General features: G+C 39.8%; 1 protein-coding gene across 1 annotated transcript in view; it reads left to right on the top strand.

Moving 5' to 3' along the window:
* Nucleotides 1-5824: 5824 nt before the first annotated feature.
* The window catches only part of NCKAP1L (NCK associated protein 1 like), a 43404-nt gene continuing 29480 nt past the window's right edge, over nt 5825-19748 (top strand). Inside the window, exons 1-9 of the mRNA XM_036299677.1 lie at nt 5825-6004; nt 7055-7165; nt 8536-8628; nt 10664-10720; nt 12506-12648; nt 13826-13916; nt 14007-14144; nt 15052-15100; nt 15198-15354. Coding sequence (XP_036155570.1) covers nt 5903-6004; nt 7055-7165; nt 8536-8628; nt 10664-10720; nt 12506-12648; nt 13826-13916; nt 14007-14144; nt 15052-15100; nt 15198-15354 — 941 coding nt within the window. The 5' untranslated portion in view covers nt 5825-5902. The remainder of the gene's footprint in view (nt 6005-7054; nt 7166-8535; nt 8629-10663; nt 10721-12505; nt 12649-13825; nt 13917-14006; nt 14145-15051; nt 15101-15197; nt 15355-19748) is intronic.

The raw sequence follows: 19748 nt of genomic DNA, 5'->3' as shown, positions 1-19748 counted from the left end.
TGAAAGGACAGAACAAAACCCCAGAAAAAGAGCTAAACAAAATGCAGACAAGCAATATACTACATGCAGAGATCAAAACACTGAACTTAGGGGAGGAGTAGTTGAATTTAGTAAGAACTTCAACAAAGATACAGGAAACATAAAAATGGAACTGGAAAACATAAAAAAGAATCAGTCAGAAATGAAGAATACACAGTGGAGTAGATAGAAGCAGAGGATCAAATCAGAGATTTTGAAGAAGCAGAAACCACCCGATCAGAACAACAAAAAGAATAAAGAATCCAAAAAGTGAATATAGTATAAGGAGCATCTGGGACAACTTCAACATACCAACATTCGTGTCATGGAGGTGCTGGAAGGCAGAAGAGAGAGAGCAAGAAATTGAAAACCTATCTGAAAAAATTATGATGAAAACCTTCCCTAACCTGGTGAAAAAAATAGACATACAAGTCTAGAGGGTCCCACTAGATCAACCCAAATTAGCCCACACCAAGACACATAAAAGCAGCAAGAGAAAAGCAGTTGGTTACCTACAAGGGAGCTCCCATAAGACTTTCAGTGGATTTCTCAACTGAAACTTTGCAGGCCAGAAGGGATTGGCAAGAAATATTCAAAGTGATGAATAGTAAGAACCTACAACCAAGATTATTTTACCCAGCAAAGCTATCATTTAGAATTGAAGGACAAATAAAGAGCTTCCCAGACAAGAAAAAGCTGAAAGAGTTCATCACCACCAAACCAGTATTACATAAAATGTTAAATGGCCTTCTTTAAATAGAAGAAAAAAAGATTTAAAAAATGAATAATAAAATGACAATAAATACATTTCTATCAACAATTGATCTAAACGATAAATGAACAAGCAGAACAGAAAGAGACTCATAGATACAGAGACCATTTTGATGGTTGCCAGATGGGAGGGGAGTTAGGGGGATGGGTGAAAAAGGTGAAGGGAATAAGAAGTACAAATTGGTAGTTACAAAATAGTCACAGGGATGTAAATAGCATAGGGAATATTGCCAGTAATTTTGTAATAACTACGTATGGTGTCAGATGGGTACTGGATTTATTGAGATGATCACTTAGTTATATACTGTCTAACCACTGGGTTACATACCTGAAACTAATATAATATTGTATGTCAGTTGTAATTGAAAAGGAATTTTTTTTTTTTTTTTTAAAAGGGCTAGCCCTAGCTGGTTTGGCTCAGTGGATTGAGTGTCGGCCTGCGGACTAAAGGCTCCCAGGTTTGATTCCAGTCAAGGGCACATGCCTGGGTTGTGGGGTCGATCCCCAGTAGGGGGCATGCAGGAGGCAGCCGATCAATGATTTTCATCATTGATGTTACTATCTCTCTCTCCCTCTCCATTCCTCTCTGAAATCGGTAAAAATATATTTAAAAATAATAAAGGCTACAATATAATCCAGTATATATAGTTATCTTTAGATTTTTAAAGGTAATGGGAAAAGATACATTAATACCTACCAGTAAATGTTGTCCTCAGAGAACCCCAAACCTTTATTTTAGTCAACAGCCTAGAAAAGTATGAAGTTTGACCACACTGATAAGACTGGTCTTAATAAACAAAGAGTGCTTCAGAATAGGCAGTGAGAATTGGCAACTTTGAACTATTCACCTAACCCTATATAATAAAACCCTAATATGCAAATCGACAGAATGGCGGAATGACCACTCGCTATGACGCGCACTGGCCACCAGGGGCAGACACTCAATGCAGGAGCTGTCCCCTGGTGGTCAGTGTGCTCCCACAGGGGGAGCACCGCTCAGCCAGAAGCCGGGCTCACAACTGGTGAGTGTAGCAGCGGTGGCAGGAGCCTCTCCTGCCTCCGCGGCAGTGCTAAGGAACCCTTGGGGGATGTCCAACTGCTGGTTTAGGCAGTTGGACATCCCCTGAGGGGTCCCGGACTGTGAGAGGGCACAGGCCAGGCTGAGGGAACCCTCCAGTGCACAGATGTTGTGCACTGGGCCTCTAGTGATTAATAGTTGAATATTGAAGTAGGGAGGCCAACATTATAATGGAGGCCATTTGGTTTAATATACATAGCCTTGGCGAGACCTTGATGTATCTTGACACTAAAAGATCTTGAGACCTATCTTATTCTTGAAGCATTTATCTCAAGAGTCCAAAGGGAAGTGTCATTCAAAGAGGGAAACAATTCTCTGTAAGGCAAAACAAGGCAAATAGCTGAAATTTGAGGAGAGGGAAAGCACAGTACCTTTCATTCAAGTGATATGAATCAATTTTCTGTTCAGGCTACTCAATTCCTCTTCTTCCACCATATGTTCTATGGTTTCTCAGAGATTTGGAAATTTTTGATATTATATTTAAGTCTTGGAGAAGTGGTTTTCAATCCTGCTTGTGTATGAGAAACACTGAATAGTTTTAAAATGACAGATCCTTTGGCCCCACTCCAGAATGATTGGGTTAGATCCTTCACAAATGGGGTCTGGCTAACTATGGCTTTAAAAGAGTTCTACAGGGGATTCTGATTTGTATCTAGGGTTACGAGGCCCTGCTCTGGTGTAATTAAACTACCTTTGGATGGGCTCCTTTAGTTTCTAGGAGGAACTGCCACATGATCTCGCCAATGAAGTTTCTCTAAAGACTACTAATTGGCATGATTAATCCCATTTTAAAACCTGGACCTTTTCTTTATGGGGTGCCAAATAGAATTCCACAGAAAGTGATAAGCTCATGCATACTCATGCATACTCAGAAATCAAAATTTTACTTTTTTGTTGGCATTCCTAATTTAATGTACAGGTCTTGAGCCAAATGTTTATATGTACCATATTATTTAATCACTTCCACAGTTATGTGAGGGATGACTACCATTTTATAGGTTAGGAAATTGGCTCAGTGGTGATAGATAGCCTAAAGTTACAGAGCTAGTACATGTTTGAATACCATTATTGTTATTTGAGGTAATACATGTAAAGTACTTAAAGTATCTGGTTCACAGTAAATAGCTAGGTCATCACTTTATGTGTAGTAACTTATTTAATATTTCCCCCGAGTTAGGAAATATTAGCAATATCATTCCCATTTTATAGGGAGGGAAACTGGTTTATAAAACTGAGCTGGTGAGATTTGGGATGTGAATTCAAGCTCTCTGGATCCAGAACCTAAATCATAAGGCTTAGCTCACTGTATTCAACTACATTTGAACTCAAAATTCTGTCTGATGATGAAATATAGGCTTTTCTTATATACCAAGTACAGGCAAATAAGTGTTTCCAGGCCCATCAATCTTACAGTTCAGCTGGGGTGGCAGTATAATATGAAATGGACAATTAAAGGTGGACCTGAATTTAAATGTAAAGTATGTACTATAGACCAAGTGTGCAGGAGTTCAATAAAGGCTGGACTTGGGTCTATTTGTGCTAGATCCAGGAGATTGACTAGGATTTGGGTCAGCAAGAGGGAAAAGCATACATAAGGGAGAAAAGTAGAATGAACATAGCATATTCACAGTATACTGAGAACATGGTTCCCATAAGGCTGGGAAGTTCATATTAGGATACAGCAGAAAATAAGATTAGCTTGATGTGGAAAGTCTTCAACACAGTTTCCAGGATGAGGATAAGAAATGCAAGTGAGAAAGACCCAAAAGAACTATACTAACTTGTAAGAAGGCTACTGCTACACTGCTGCTCAGCTTCCTAGATGTTGGTATCTTACTGCCTTCTCTTTATTCTTCCCCATCAAGGTGAAAGACCAGTAGAAATCCTACAGATCTACCTGGGTTTCTTTGATAACAGCAGGTGATTCAAATATTCAGGGCTAATATTCCTAATGCCATGCCCATAGCTTGCCAGGGACACACCAGTAAATAAACTGGAAGGCAGATTCTGTTTTCCAAAACTGCATTTTCCCTTGGAGATGTTTGAAATTTCATGTGTTAAGCATTGCCATCTTCATGTTTCTTTGAAAAAAAAATACATTCTCTTGAAGCAAACATACTATGCATTCCTTAAATAATAATGTTAATCAGCTTCCCTCTCCCTTGGTCCCAGGATACATTGGGACAATGTGAGAGTCCTGGATATGGAAAGTGGCAATGGCTGAAAAGTGTGGAAAAGGTATTAGAAAGGAGGTATTAGAAAGGAAGATAACTCTTATTTGATTTAGAATTTTTCTGAGGATCTTCTGCCTTGAAAGATGCTTGAAAGTGAGTTGGTTTTCTTGAATTAGGGTGTTATAGCCTGGTTTGAATGGCAAGAATGTTTTAGTACTAAAATTCACTCAGTTTTCTAAGATTTAAAGTTTATTATTAATATCCGTTAATTTATTTCTTCTTTGTGGGCCTATTTCCCAATTTAATCTTAATAATTCAACAAATGAATCAGCATATTTATTGAGTGGCTATTGTGTCCAGGAGGTGGTATCAGTGTTTCTCAACATGTGTCTGATGGAACATTTGCATCCAAACCTCCTAGTATTCTTATAAATGCAGGATTCTAGGCCCCACTGCATATCTATGAATCCTGAATCTCCAGAGACCGGGATTGATCTCTTTCATAACTACCTTTATTTTTTTATTTTTATTTAAAAAAATATATTTTATTGATTTCAGAGAGGAAAGGAGAGGGAGAGAGATATAGAAACATCAATGGCTAGAGAGAATCATGAATTGGCTGCCTCCTGCATGCCTCCTACTGGGGATCGAGCTACAACCCGGGCATGTGCCTGTGACCTGAATTGAACCTGAAACCCTTCATTCCGCAGGCTGATACTCTATCCAATGAGCCAAACCAGCTAGGGCCATAACTACCTTTAAAAACCATTGTAGCCCTAGTTGGTTTGGCTTAGTGGATAGAGCATTGGCTTGCAGACTGAAGGTCCTGGGTTCGATTCCGGTCAAGGGCATGTACCTAGGTTGCAGGCTCGATCCCTGGCCCTGGTCGGGGCATGTGCGGGAGGTAACCAATGGATGTGTCTCTCTCACATCAATGTTTCTCTCTCTTTGTCTTTCACCCTCCCTTCCACTCTCTAAAAATCAAGTGAGAATTAACAAAAAAAACCCCACCAAAAATACCACCATTGTATTAGAGCAGTGTTCTCAAACTTGAGAGTGCATTGGGATCACCTGGAGGACTTGTTACACCAGAGTACTGGACCTACCCCAGAGTTTTGGATTTAGTAGATCTGGGGTGGGGCCTCAGAATTTGTACATCTAATAGGTTTCCAGGTGATGCTTATGTGATCACATTTTGAGAATCACTGTACTACAGCATTTCAAGGAGTATAAAGAAGTATAAAATACAATACTGATCATTAAGGAGCTTATGATGTAATTGAGGGAGATAATACATACACTTAAAAATATAACAAGAAATTCAATTTTATATATATATATATATTTGACATTGGATGGGATAATTAAGAGGAGCTGGGACTTAATCTGGGCCCTAAAGGATGGATGGGCCTAGGGTTCAGAAGAGAATCACATAGGCATTCTTGATGGGGATATAAAAAAAAGGAAATATAAAGGTATATGGGAGTGGAGTGGTCAATATTTGTTTGTCTGATATAGAGCTTTATAGTGGAGGAGTAAGGCCGAAAAGGTTGATGCCAGACTTTGAAGAGCCTTGAAAGCCTGTCTCTTTCCCCTGCCTCCACCCATTTCACAGCCTTAGCTGCACAGCTTGAAAGAGGAAGTCTCCCCTGCTGAATGTGCAAGAGGAAGCACAAGAGGGTTCTGTGGGCCTGTGAGCCGCACTGACTGCTTTTACCCATGAGCCAATCATAGAGGCAACAGGAAGACCAGCACACCAAAAGGGCTGGGTGCTTCCGCCCAGAGGGTGTCACCACCCAAGCTGAAAGGTCTGGGGAGATCAGGCATTGCTGTCCCATGTTCCGCTCTCTTGGTGGCCATCATGTCTTTGACCTCTGCCTACCAGCATAAATTAGCAGAAAAGCTCACTATCCTGAATGATCGTGGTCAGGGGGTTCTCATTCGTATGTATAACATCAAGAAGGTAAGCATGAGCAACTGGACTAGCACTAATTATTCTAGCAGTAGTAGGGCTGGGAACTCTGAGGCCAGCAGGTCCAGTGGTTAGACTTTCTCCTCTTTCCCGCTGGCTTAACTGGCCTTCAGTCACTTGGATTATATAGACGAAGCGGACAGGAAAGCTTTTTTCAGAGCTTCCCTTTTCTAGGTTTGATTCTCATCCCAATGAGAGTGTTTGTTTTCTGCTGGGTATGGGGTAGGGGTGGTGTGGTAAATAATTGTGTTATAAGTCACTTGGGTAACAGTCTGGGGTCTAAAATTCTGGGTTGTATTGCTTATTGCTGACCCCTCACCCTCTGAAGATATCCAAAGTTGGGTCTCGGCAAAAACATCTGAAGAAGTACTTCCCAAAAAAGGGGAAAAAATTGTGATATTTACATTAGAACAGAAAGAGTAGTTGTTTTCTGAGGTACTCAGGGTCTGAGACAGCTCATGCTGTGGTTGCATATTTGTGTGTTTAGGATAGGAACTGTGGCATCAAGAGAAGCTGGCGGCAAGGGAAGTAAATAGATAGACAGGGGTGGGAGTGGGGAGTTTCTCGAAGAGAGAATAGTGGACCTGGGGAGGGAACTTATGTGCACTTTTAAAATAAAGCAAATCACCAGGAACATGGTTTCTCTGTCCCCACGTCTTCTTTAATAGCCCTTTGGGATGATTTACTTATATAGTGGACATAATTGTGACACTGAGTCTCCTGCAAAGTCTAGCTCCTGAGCAGCTGCTTTTCTGACTCCTTCCGGCTTCAGCTGAAGGGTGGAGAGCGCTTCCTCTTTGTGCTGGGGCCAAGCAGACATTAAACTTTACACAGCAAGACAAGATGCCAGGTTATTTAGCTCTTCTGATAGTTGGCTTAATGTCCTTTAACTTGTTCCTGACCTACTCTTAAGCTTTCATAATGAATCCCCAGATTTCCTTTCCCTAAGAGAGATTTTTGTGAGAATGAATGATGAAGGAAGAGATATGTTTATGGGGGGCAGTGGAAAGGGTTGAAATATAGTGTGGTTTTTCTGTGCAGACTTGTTCAGACCCCAAATCCAAGCCACCTTTCTTACTGGAAAAGTCCATGGAATCATCTCTCAAGTACATCAACAAGAAATTTCCCAACATAGATGTACGAAACAGCACGGTAAGAATGCGATTCCTCTTCTCTCCTTTCTCTGAAATAACTCTATGCTTGGATGGCAGGAGATAGCATAGTCTTCTTTTAGTTTTCCTAGGCTCAATCACAGGGCTTCAGGTTATTGTAGTCTTGAGAATTCTGAGAAAGATAGAATTTTCCCAGGGTAAGTTGGAGCAAAGCATTGCCTCTTTCTCCATCGCAAAATTCATGAGAACACCATTTTTGTAGAGGAAGACAGCTCCACCAACTCAGCAGGGTGCATAAATCTTATTGTTGTTCCTGTTTCCCACTCAGTGTTTCCTTGTAAATTATCTTAGAACTAGAGGCCCGGTGCATGAAATTTGTGCAGCAGGGGTGTGGCCCTCAGCCAAGCCTGCACCCTCTCTAATCGGGACCCCTCGGGGGATGTCCGACTGCCGGGGATCGGGTCTAAACAGGCAGTCGGACATCCCTCTCATAATCTGGGACCGCTGGCTCCTAACTTCTCACCTGGCTGCTTGCCTGATCGCACCTAACTGCCCCCCCCCCCCCCCCCCGCTGGCCTGGTCACTCCCAACGCCCCCCCCCCCCCACTGGCTTGGTTGCCCCCAACTTCCTCCCTCCCCCGCTGGCCTGGTTGCCCCTAACCACCCTCCCCCCCGCCGGCCTGGTTGCCCCTTACTGCCCCCCCTGCCAGCCTGGTTGCCCCCAACTGCCTTCTGCTGGTCTGGTTGCCCAGAACTGCTCCCCTCCTCTGCTGGCCTGGTCGCCCCGAACTGCCCCCCTGCCTGCCTGGTTGCCCCCAACTGCCCCCCTGCTGGCCTGGTTGCCCCACACAGCCTGCTTTCCAGTCATTTGGTCATTCCTCACTAACCCTCCTGCCAACCTGGTTGCCCCACACAGCCTGCTGTTCAGCCGTTTGGCCATTCCTCACTAACCCCCTTGCTGGCCTTGTCACCCCATGCAGCCTGCTGTTTGGTTGTTTACTGCTACTGTGATGGTGTCCTGGACAATTTGCATATTCCTCTATTATTAGTATAGATTATGCATCTGGTGGGATATCCCTTATGAATGTTAGCACTAGATTTCTTATCATCTCACTTGTAGCATCTTCTCATTCTGCTTCTTTTGACTTTGATAAATCTCTAGGGACCTTGAATTTTCCTCTCACTTAGCACTCTGTATTTAGTCAGAATCACATGCAACTATCCTACCTCCTAGGTAAAAAATCTCCTCTGTTTAAAGGCCCTCAAAGAGTGGGAGATTTCCCAAGTTCCTTTGTCAGTGTATTTCAAGTCTCTTCAAGAATGTTTTAGGTATAACACCTATTCTTCTTGGGTTACTTTGAATACTTGTCTTCTTACTTTAAAAAACAATTTGTTTTGTATTTCTCTCAGCAACATTTAGGACCAGTACATCGGGAAAAAACTGAGATAATTAGATTACTCACCAACTACTACCAGTCATTTGTGGATGTCATGGAATTTCGGGTGAGCTCCCTTTAACTCAGGTCCCAGGGTGGGCATTGTCTTTCTGAGGCTATTCCTTCTTTAATAAATGTTCATTTATGTTGCTTAACATGATTTCTTTAAAAAATAAGATGTACTAATATGGAAGGGTATCTAAGTTATTAAATGAGCGTGAGTTATAGAATAGTGTATGATACAATTATATTTTTATTTTAAAAGATACTAAGCTTATACACTACACATAGTGTTAGTATATACGTAGGAAAGATTTGGAATATTATACATTAAACTAAAAATAACTAATTTATTAAACTTTACATTTTATATCATTTGAGTTAAAAATTTTTAAAGTATTATTCCCCAATATTTTATTACAAATATACTTCTCGAGGATTTCCTAATTGTTAGTATTTTGCAATGTTTGCTTATCTTCATTTTTTTCCTGAACCATTGAATTAATTGCAGACATCATGACATTTCCTTCCTAAATATTTTAGCATACAGCTGGTAAGGATGAGATATTTTCTTACATAACCCAAATGCAATGATCATACTCAGGAAGTGTAAAATTTCTACAATATTATTAGTTAATATATAGCCCATATTCACATTCCTCTAGTTCAGTGGTTCTCAACCTTCTGGGCCTTTAAATACAGTTCCTCATGTTGTGACCCAACCATAAAATTATTTTCGTTGCTACTTCATAACTGTAATGTTGCTACTGTTATGAATTATAATGTAAATATCTGATATGCAGGATGGTCTTAGGCGACCCCATGAAAGGGTCGTTCAACCGCCAAAGGGGTTGCGACCCACAGGTTGAGAACCGCTGCTCTAGTTGTTTAGGGATCATACACTGATTTTAGTTGTCATGTCTCTTTAGTTTGTTTTCTTTTAATCCTCACTGGAAGATGTTTTTCATTGATTCTAGAGAGAGAGAGGAAGGGAAGGGGGGAGAGAGAGTGAGAGATAGTGAGAGAGAGAGACATTGATGTGAGAGAGAAACATATATAGGTTGCCTCTCACATGTGCCCCAACTGGGGATCAAACCTGCAACCTAGGTATGTGCCCTGTGCTGGAATTGAGCCCATGACCCTTCAGTGCATGGGATGGTGCATATGTTGATGCTCTAAAAAACTGAGCCACCCACCAAGGGCATGTCTCTTTAGTTTTTAATCTAGAATAGTTCCTAGACATTTTTTGGGTCTTTCTTAACACTGACCTTTTTGAAGAGTCCAGACTAGTTATTTTTGAGAATACCCCTCAATTTGGATTTGTCTGATTGTTAGCAGTGTTTGGTAGCAATATTACACGAGTGATATTTTATTTGAACTTTAAACCATGAGCATGTATTATTTTTGTCAATGTAAACAAACTAAACATTATTGAGTACAATACTTTTGAAAGGCAAATTGATGTGTTTCAAATACTTAAAAAATATTTTTATTGATTTCAGAGAGAAAGAGAGGGAGAGAGTTAGAAACATCAATGGTGAGAGAAAATCATTGATCATCTGCCTCTTGCATGCTCCACACTGGGGATTGAGCCCGCAACCTGGGATAGTATTATAGTATTTCTTCAGATAGTACCATAGCATGGGACTCTGCCTCATGACCTGTGTCTACCCTATGGAGATAATTCAGGCCATTGATCAGATCACATAATAAAGAGGGAAGTGGGGACATGAAAAACTGTAAGGTCTGAAGGAGGGTCAGGTCAGAGCTTATTAATCTTGGAATTAAGAGTAGTGATTAAGGAGGAGGTAGACATTGGTAGAGGTAGTGGAAAGAGTGCTGGAAGCACTGGGATGATAAGATCAGGAAGAGTATATGTGACTTGTGTCTGTGGAAATATGGCATTTGGCAGGCTAAAGCCCTATAGGGGCCCACTGACAACTTACTGGGGAGGAACTCCCTCTAGTCAGCTATGCCTTTCTTATGTTACTCAGTGGTTTCCTAAGACTTATAAGGGAGAGAACTCTTCCCTTCAAATTCTGGTAGTAGATGTCATACCCTCTTTGTTCTTTACTCATTCTCATCTCCAATTCTACCCTCAGGATCATGTATATGAACTTCTCAACACCATGGATGCCTGCCAGTGCCATTTTGATATTGTAAGATTCTGTGCAATTCTCATTTATCTACAGAAAATGTCTCAGTTGGGACTGTGTGAAGTGGGAGGGAGTAGAGGAGTAGCTATTCCTCCAGAACTATATAATATATAATATATAATGTATAATGTATAATGTATAATGTATAATGTATAATGTATAATATATAATATATAATATATAATATATAATATATAATATCCTATCTAATAAAAGAGAAACATGGTAATTAATGTCACTCCACTACCCTTCCCATTGGCTAATCAGGGCGATATGCAAATTAACTGCCAGCCAAGATGGCAGTTAACCGCCAACAAAGATGGCGGCTAATTTGCATACTGCAGGCAGGATGGGACAGCACCATTCTGCCTGCCCCGCCGCCATCTGGGCCTGCTATCTGTGACCTGGATGGCGGGCGACCCCTGTGCGACTCGACCCAGGGCTGGCGGGCATGACCCTGGCGGTCCGCCAGCTGTCACGCCCTCCCGCTGGGAGATCTGGGGCGACTGCAACTGCCAGCAGTCTCCCCGCCAGCCCGGAACTCCTGCAACAGTCGCCCCTCCAGCCCGGATTAATTAATTAATTAATTAATTCCCTTTCAATGTGCACGAATTTCGTGCACCGGGCCACTAGTATAATATATAATATATAATATATAATATATAATATATAATATATAATATATAATATATAATATATAATATATAATATATAATATATAATATATAATATATAATATATAATATATAATATATAATATATAATATATAATATATAATATAATATACAATATACAATATACAATATATAATATATATAACATAATGTATACACAAAAGTGGGCAAAAATAGGTTTATAGTTGTGAGTATGTGAACACAGTTTATTCTTTTTTTTTTTTTTAAATATATTTTTATTGATTTTTTACAGAGAGGAAGGGAGAGAGATAGAGAGCTAGAAACATCGATGAGAGAGAAACATCGACCAGCTGCCTCCTGCACACCTCCTACTGGGGATGTGCCCACAACCAAGGTACATGCCCTTGACCGGAATCGAACCTGGGACCCTTCAGTCTGCAGGCCGACGCTCTATCCACCGAGCCAAACCGGTTTTGGCTATTCTTTTTTAAATATATATTTTTATTGATTTCAGAGAGGAAGGGAGAGGGAGAGAGAGATAGAAACATCAATGGTGTGAGAGAAACATCGATCGGCTGCCTCCTGCATGCTCCACACTGGGGATGGACCCTGCATGTGCCCCGATCAGGAATTGAACCATGACCTCCTCATTCATAGGTTGACACTTAACCACTGAGCCACACCGCCTGGCCAGAGTTTATTCTTGTATTATTATTTATTAATTCTTGTATTATTTATTTGTATTACAACTATAAACCTACTTTTGTCCACCCCTGTATATAGTATACTATGTAATGAATGAATGAATAGCTCTTCATTCCAGGACTATAGTTCTTTCATAAAAAGTGCTGAAGTTAAAGTGTGTTTACATGTGAAGCAGATTAGCAATGTGATTTATTTAATATAGAAATTACACAGACAGTTTAATTTAGAGGTTGGAGGAAGTCCTTGTTCCATTTCCTCCAACCTCTAAATTTACCTTATTTCCTGGCCTTCTTGTATCCTGATCTCACTTTTGAGATATTCCAATTTTCTCTTGAATTTTTAGTCCTGTGAATTCCTCCTACTGAATAGATCCTTTGAGAGTTTATTTGGCACTGTCTGGAATAGTTGGCCTTTCTCTTCTTGGGTTCCTATGTGTCTTTCTTATAGAGTCTCAACTTTGACTTCACTCGAAGTTATCTGGACTTGATCGTGACTTACACCTCAGTTATTTTGCTTCTGTCACGGATTGAGGATCGACGGTTACTAATTGGTGTGTACAACTGTGCCCATGAGATGCTGCACGGGCATAGGTGAGCTAAGGGGATATAGATGTTGAAGAATGTCATACATGGTGCTATGAGGTTGGGGGTGGACACAAAGGAAATGATGCCATGCTTCCTCATATGAGAACTTGTAATCTATGTGATGACCCAGGTAAAATCAGGCAACTTAGAATACTTATAAGTGCACATACCAACAAGTGCACTTTTACATGTAGTTAACTCTTAAAAATCTGGTAGTGGGTTAACCAGTTTTCATTGTTTCTGATCAGTTAAAAAAATTTTTTAAAAAGAAATTTTTTAAAAAGAAATCAATATTTTTATTGATTTCAGAAAGGAAGAGAGAGGGAGAGAGAGATAGAAACATCAATAATGAGAAAGAATCATTGATCGGCTGCCTCCTGCATGCCCTACACTGGGGATTGAGCCTGCAACCTGGGCATGTGCCCTGACTGGGAATTGACCCATGACCTCCTGTTTCATAGGTCAATTGGTCAACCACTTAGCCACACAGGTCAGGCTCTGATCGATTTTTAATCCTGGTTGGCTTCCCTTCTCTTCAGGCTATTGTAAAAGTCAAAGAAAAATTTTTTTGTAGTATTGATTGGAATAATATTAGCAAGGTAAAGCCATTAGAAGTAAGCACTGCATGATAATACATTTGAAGCAAAGTAGAAATGGATTTTGGAATATCTGCAATTCTGTGCTCCTCTGTTAGTTCAAATAAAAGTATTTAAGGGCTGAAAAATGAAAGCCAGAGGGATCAGAGTAGCCTGTGGCACATTGTTCTATGCATGGTGTGTGTTTCCATGTGTCTACATGAATACCTAGGCATATGCCGAATGTGTCTATATCCTTTTGGGTTATATACAGATTTGGGTCCAGATATGTTACTTGATTTACAACTAATTGACATAAATTTATAGAGTACTTATCATGTCTCCAACCCTATTTTGGGTGCTTAAATGGAAGGCATTTTCATGGATCTGCTCCAAAATATGTAGTTCTACCTAATCATAGCTTAATATAGCTGAGCCTGAAGTGGATTTTTCATATATGTAATTCAAAGTTTTTAGTATGTATTTCTTTGGAGGTGGTGGAGAATGCCAGCCAGCCTATGCACGTGTCTTTATCCTATATCAAACATGAGAGTTTATGTCATGGTTAAGGGAGGCCTGAAACTCCTCTTCCCTCTGTTTTCTTTCAGTGACCCCAGCTTTCCCCGCCTAAGTCAGATGGTCTTGGAGTATGATCACCCTCTGAAGAAGCTGACAGAGGAGTTTGGGCCTCACACAAAGGCAAGTTACTGAGAGAGTAGAGAATTCCTCAGGCAGAAATACATTTTCTCCATTGTTGACATTAAGGATTCATTTGTTTTTCCCCCACAGGCTGTGAGTGGTGCCCTCCTCTCTTTGCACTTCCTCTTTGCTAGAAGGAACCAGGGAGCTGAGCAGTGGCGCAGTGCCCAGCTTCTAAGTCTCATCAGCAGCCCCCCTGCCATGATTAACCCTGCTACTTCGGACACAGTAAGTTCTCCTTTCCTCTTGTCAGTGGAGGCGTTCTCTCTGCCAAGGCCGTCTCTGTAGAGGGTACTTCCTTCAGGAAATATCAGCCCTAAGAGTACTTTAGCCCTCTCCTAGGACATCCTCTAAGTTGATCATCTCCTGTAGCTTAAAAAAAAAAAATCTTCTCAAAAAAATCCTCTAAATTGACCACCTCTTGTAGCTTAAAAAAAATTGTGATTGGGTTGGATCATTTGTTTGGACCAGGATTAGTATGTGTCTGCCCATAGAAGCAATTTAGTAAATATTCACAGAATGAATGAATGAATGGATGGATAGATGGATGAAACTGAGTCATTAGGCACCTATTCAACCCAGTAGGAACTTGAGCATAGGCATAAATTATTTAACAAATGTTTTTATTTGACTACTGTGGGCCCAATGTCCTTGCTTCAAAGAACTTATTGTCTAGTGGGAAAGATATGACAAGTAGTCATAAAAATACAACTTACTGCACAAGATGAATGAGAAGTGCCAAATGAATGATTTATACTTTACATGGTAAAAGAATCCAAAGGAGGAAGAAATCATGAGAAGGTTTTGAGTCTTGCTCTCCTGTTATTAAAAATATTTGAACTGTTAAAGAGAAGTTATGTTAAACCTTTTGTTTGTCCTGACTTCTATCCCAAGCTCCTTTTCTTTTTCTCAACTATATTTTCCCCGCTTACTTCACTTCCATGATTAACCCTGCTAATTCAGACACAGCAAGTTCTTGGCAGGTTTCCTAGCTATTGGCTTCTTAGAGTGCTGTGATCCAGTCTGGTGAAATAAAAGTTGGTTTTGGTACTCACATTTTAGCTTGACGGCCTTAATCCTTATGGGAAGACCAAGTTAAGTAATTGCTTGACTACCTCTGCTTCTCTTCCCGCAGATGGCCTGTGAATACCTGTCTGTGGAAGTGATGGAGCGCTGGATTATCAGTAAATTTTGTGGGATTAGGTGGGAGGAGCCATAGCAGCATGTTACATGGACAGCAAGCTCTGAAATCTTCCTCTGCACTCTTTTACCCACCTGCAGTTGGGTTTCTTCTTTGTCATGGGTGCCTCAACTCTGATAACCAGTGCCAGAAGCTGTGGAAGCTGTGTCTGCAGGGCTCCCTGTACATCACCCTCATCCGGGATGAAGTGCTACAGGTGCACAAGGTCACCGAGGACCTATTTAGCAGTTTTAAAGGGTGAGACCTGACAACCAAACTCATCTTCTTTTGGGACTTTTAGCCCCTTCTCACATGCTTTTCAGTCTCCACAAGTGTTCTGAGTTATGGGTGGTAAGGTTTAAGTCTAATTATTGAAAAAGTACTTATTGAATACCTGCTATTTAATAGTCACTTCACTGAATTTTAGGGATACGTTAATTACTAAGATAGCATAGAGGTTAAGAAGATGGACTCTGGAAATAGGCTACGTGGGTTTGAATTTTATCTCTATGACTTACTTGCTTTGTGATCTTGGGCAAGTTACTTAACTTCTCCTTGCCATACCTCAATGTCCTCATCTATAAAATGGGAATAATAATAGTACTTCCTTGTGACTTACCTCATAGGGTTGTTATAAGGAATGAAATAATTGCTACTTATAAAGCACATAGAAAATTGCCTGGTACATTGTAAGTGCTATATATGTGCTTATTAAATAAAAAAAAGACAGAATCTCTGCTCTTAAGGAGATTATAAATTTATGAAAAATAGACAAATTGTTGTGATGTAGTAAGGCAGTGGTTCTCAGCTTCCTAATGCCGCGACCCTTTAATATAGTTCCTCAAGTTGTGGTGACTGCCAACCATAAAATTATTTTCGTTGCTACTTCATAACTGTAATTTTGCTACTGTTATGAATCGTAATGTAAATATCTGATATGCAGGATGTATTTTCATTGTTATAAATTGAACATAATTAAAGCATAGTGATTAATCACAAAACAATATGTAATTATATATGTGTTTTCCGATGGTCTTAGGTGACCCCTGTGAAAGGGTCGTTCGACCCCCAAAGGGGTCGCGACCCACAGGTTGAGAACCGCTGTAGTAAGGGCTTAGGATGCATGAACACAAAGTACAATAGAAGCATTTAGAAGGACACCTAAATTGGCTTTGGAGGATCCAGAAAAACCTGGAGACAGATAGACCTGAAGAGCTAAACAGGTGAAGTGGTGTGTGTGTGTGTGTGTGTGTGTGTGTGTGTGTGTGTAAAGGCAGGGAGTTGCTCCAGGCAGAGAAAGATATTCTAGGCAGAGAAACTATCAAGATTTTGAGGCAAGAGGGAGCATATCAAGTTCTAAGAAATACATGTAGCTCAGTGCCTGGGCAGCTGGGTTACAAAGGTATGGATGTCAAGAGACTGATTTAGTCCTGGCCGGGTGGCTCAGTTGGTTGGAGCATCATCCCATACACCAAAAGGTTGCAGGTTTGATTCCTGGTCAGGGCACATACCTAGTTTATGGTTTTATCCCCAGTTGGGGTGCCTATGGGGGGGCAACTGATTGATATTTTTCTCTCATATCAATGTTTCTCTCTCCCTTCTGCTCTCTCTCTTACAAAATCAAAGAAAACATATCCTCAGGTGAGGATTGAGAGAGAGAGAGAGAGAGAGAGAGAGAGAGAGAGAGAGAGAGAGAAAGATATGATTTCTGACTTTGTATGTCCTGTCACAGAGTTTGAACCTGTCCTAAAAAGGATAGGGAGTCATTGAATGATTTCAAACAGGGTAGTGACATGACCATATTTGTATTTTAGAAGAAATCACTCTGGCTGCAGGGAAGAAAACTAGAGGGCAAAAGTAGAAGCAGAGATTAATTAAGTAAATTAGTAGGATTTGCGGGTGAAGTCAGATTTCTGGTACAGATACTTGATATTCCTTAAGATAAAGAACATGTGAATAAAAGCAAGTTTGTGGGGGAAAGATTGTGAATTCGTTTTGCGCAGGTTGAATTTGAAGTGTCTATAGATGCATTTTAGACCATTTATGTTGTGGCTCTGGAATTTAGGAGTGAGATCTGGATTCAGATAAAGATTGGTAAAATGGTGGTCAAAGCCATAGGAGTAGGTGAGATTACTCAAGGAGAACATGTAGAGTGAGAAGTGACTTGGACAGATCTCTGGGGATATTGATATGTAAGGGCCAGTGGAGGCAGAGAAATCAGTGTGATGTTGAGAAGAGGGAAAGCAGAAGTCAAGAGAAGACATTATAAGACAGACGGGCTGGTTATCTATTTTAGATGATGTTGAGAAGTCAAATAAAGTGAATACTGAAAAATATTTATTGGATTTGGCTGTATATAAAGATGATCTTAGCGTTCTTCTTATGGACAAATTCAGTTGAGTGGTGAGGTTCAAAACTGGGTTACAGCAGGTATAGGAGCAAATGAGAGATAAGGAATTTAATAAGTAACTTTCAAGAATTTTGATTGTAAAGGGAGAGCTATAATGAGGAGGAGGTGTGGGATTAGGGGAGGGGTAAAATGCCTTCATTATACATTATAGTTGCAAAATGAACATCCAAAAATGTAAAGAATACAAAGTAGAAGTTGGCTACAATCTCATCTCCCGAAATAGTTTGGTGTATTTCCTCCAGATGCTTGTGTTTATATATAAATTGGTGCATGAAATTCATGCATGGGTAGGGTCCTTAGGCCTGGCAGGTGATCAGGGCCGATTTGGGTCTTCTGGCTGCTAGCCAGGGCCTTCCTTCATTTCGCACCACCTCCTGGTGGTCAGCACACATCATAGTGAGCAATCGAACTCCCAGTTTCCCAGTCGAACTTCTGAGGGGACAATTTGCATATTAGGCTTTTATACATATATAGATAAACATGTAAAGGTGTGTATGTACTTTCAACCTTATGTAAGCAATTTTAAAAAAGCAATGGATCCACACTCCACATTATGTTCTACAGTTTGCTTTCCCTCCCACTTAGTGTATTTTGGATATCTTTGCATATCAATCTATAGAGACTTATCTTATTATTTTTAATAGTCAAATAGTATTCTATTATGTTGTTGTAACAATTTATTTACCCAATCCCCTATTAATGGACATTTGAAATGTTTCAACTCTTAAAAAAATTTATAGACAAGGCTGTAATGAATGTTCTAAGATGTATATCTTTGTGAAAATTTCTATAGGGTAAATTCTCAGAAGTGGAATAACTGAGGTAAAGTTATATTTCAAATTTTAATAGCCATATAAATTTCAATATAAACAAATATATTATCTATAATCTATCTGAATACTGATTCTTCCTACTCTCAACAATTGAGTATTATCATAAAAGAAATAATTGCCAGAATTAAGAGAGAGTAAATCTAAGATTAATAATCTGAAGTTATAGGAAGTGATTTGGATCTATATCTGTATATGTATATAGATCTAGCTATATCTGTATACCTAGATAGATCTAAATATATAGAAAACTTTCTAATGATTACCAATCTGAGGATTAGAAGGGATATTTGATGAATGTTCAGTTCCCCATCACTAAGAACAACAACTAACACATAAGGTTTATAGTTTAGGGAGCCTTTGGCATAAATGATATAATTTGATCTTCGTAATACTTATAAGCAGGTATAAGTATTTATATCCTTTAAAATAAATGATAAAATGTAAACAGTCTAAATGTCATTCAGTTAAGATGTGTAATTAGGAAGTAATTCTAGATTTTTCAACTCTTAATCCTGTCTCTACATCATACTGTGTAGTGGGTGAAATAATTATTTGCCAGTGGAGTTGAATCCTGATTTAATTAAGATACTTTCCAGCTTTAAATTTCTTTGATTGTGTGCTAAATTCAATAAGGGTGTGGTTTGGAGAAGGGAAATGAAAGGTTATCAAGTTCGACTAATGTGGTGGCAACAGTGATAGAGGATAAGAGAAGACAGATATGAGGAACATAGAGAGCAAAGAGCCTAATATAATGTAGGGTTTTGGAGCACAGGTCACTCATAGAAAAAAAGAGATATTGTGAGGAAAGTAAAATATTACATACAGACCAAGGACAATGAAAAGACCACTTAATTTGGTGATTCCAGAGTTCACATTGACCTTAGAGAGAGCAATTTGTTTAGTGTCAAAGGTTTGTGGGGTTCAAGGGTGAAAGGTAAAGAAGTAAAAAGAACATAGATGTTCCTTTGGATGAGTTTGGTGGTGTGGAAGAACAGCCAAAGTTTAGTAGATTGTCATGGTCAAGCGAGGGATTTTTTAGAATAAGGGAGGCTTTGAACTTATTTGTTGGGGTAAGAGAATAAGCCAGTGGGGAGGGAGCGATTTAAATGACAAAGGGATGACTGATAAAGTTAAATTCTAAGAGGTGAGGGGTGGGGTAGGAATGGGATCCAAGGTAGAGCTAGAGTAACTGTTTTACTTGAGAACAGGGTCTGTGTCATATTTATGTACTGCTGTTTTTATCTCCATCAAACCTGGAAGAGTACTTTGTCTTGAAAGTGTCAAGGCAGGAGCATAGGACAAGGAGTCTACTACCAGTTTTGCCATTAAAACCCTATTTGATCTTGGGCAAGTAATTTCCCCCTCCTCCCCCCTGCCCCCCAAGGTATTATTTTATTCATCTGCAAAAT

The sequence above is a fragment of the Myotis myotis genome, unplaced genomic scaffold (assembly GCF_014108235.1).
Source record: "Myotis myotis isolate mMyoMyo1 unplaced genomic scaffold, mMyoMyo1.p scaffold_m19_p_3, whole genome shotgun sequence".
Taxonomy (NCBI): Eukaryota; Metazoa; Chordata; class Mammalia; order Chiroptera; family Vespertilionidae; genus Myotis; species Myotis myotis.
This window is presented reverse-complemented; position numbering and strand designations above follow the sequence as displayed.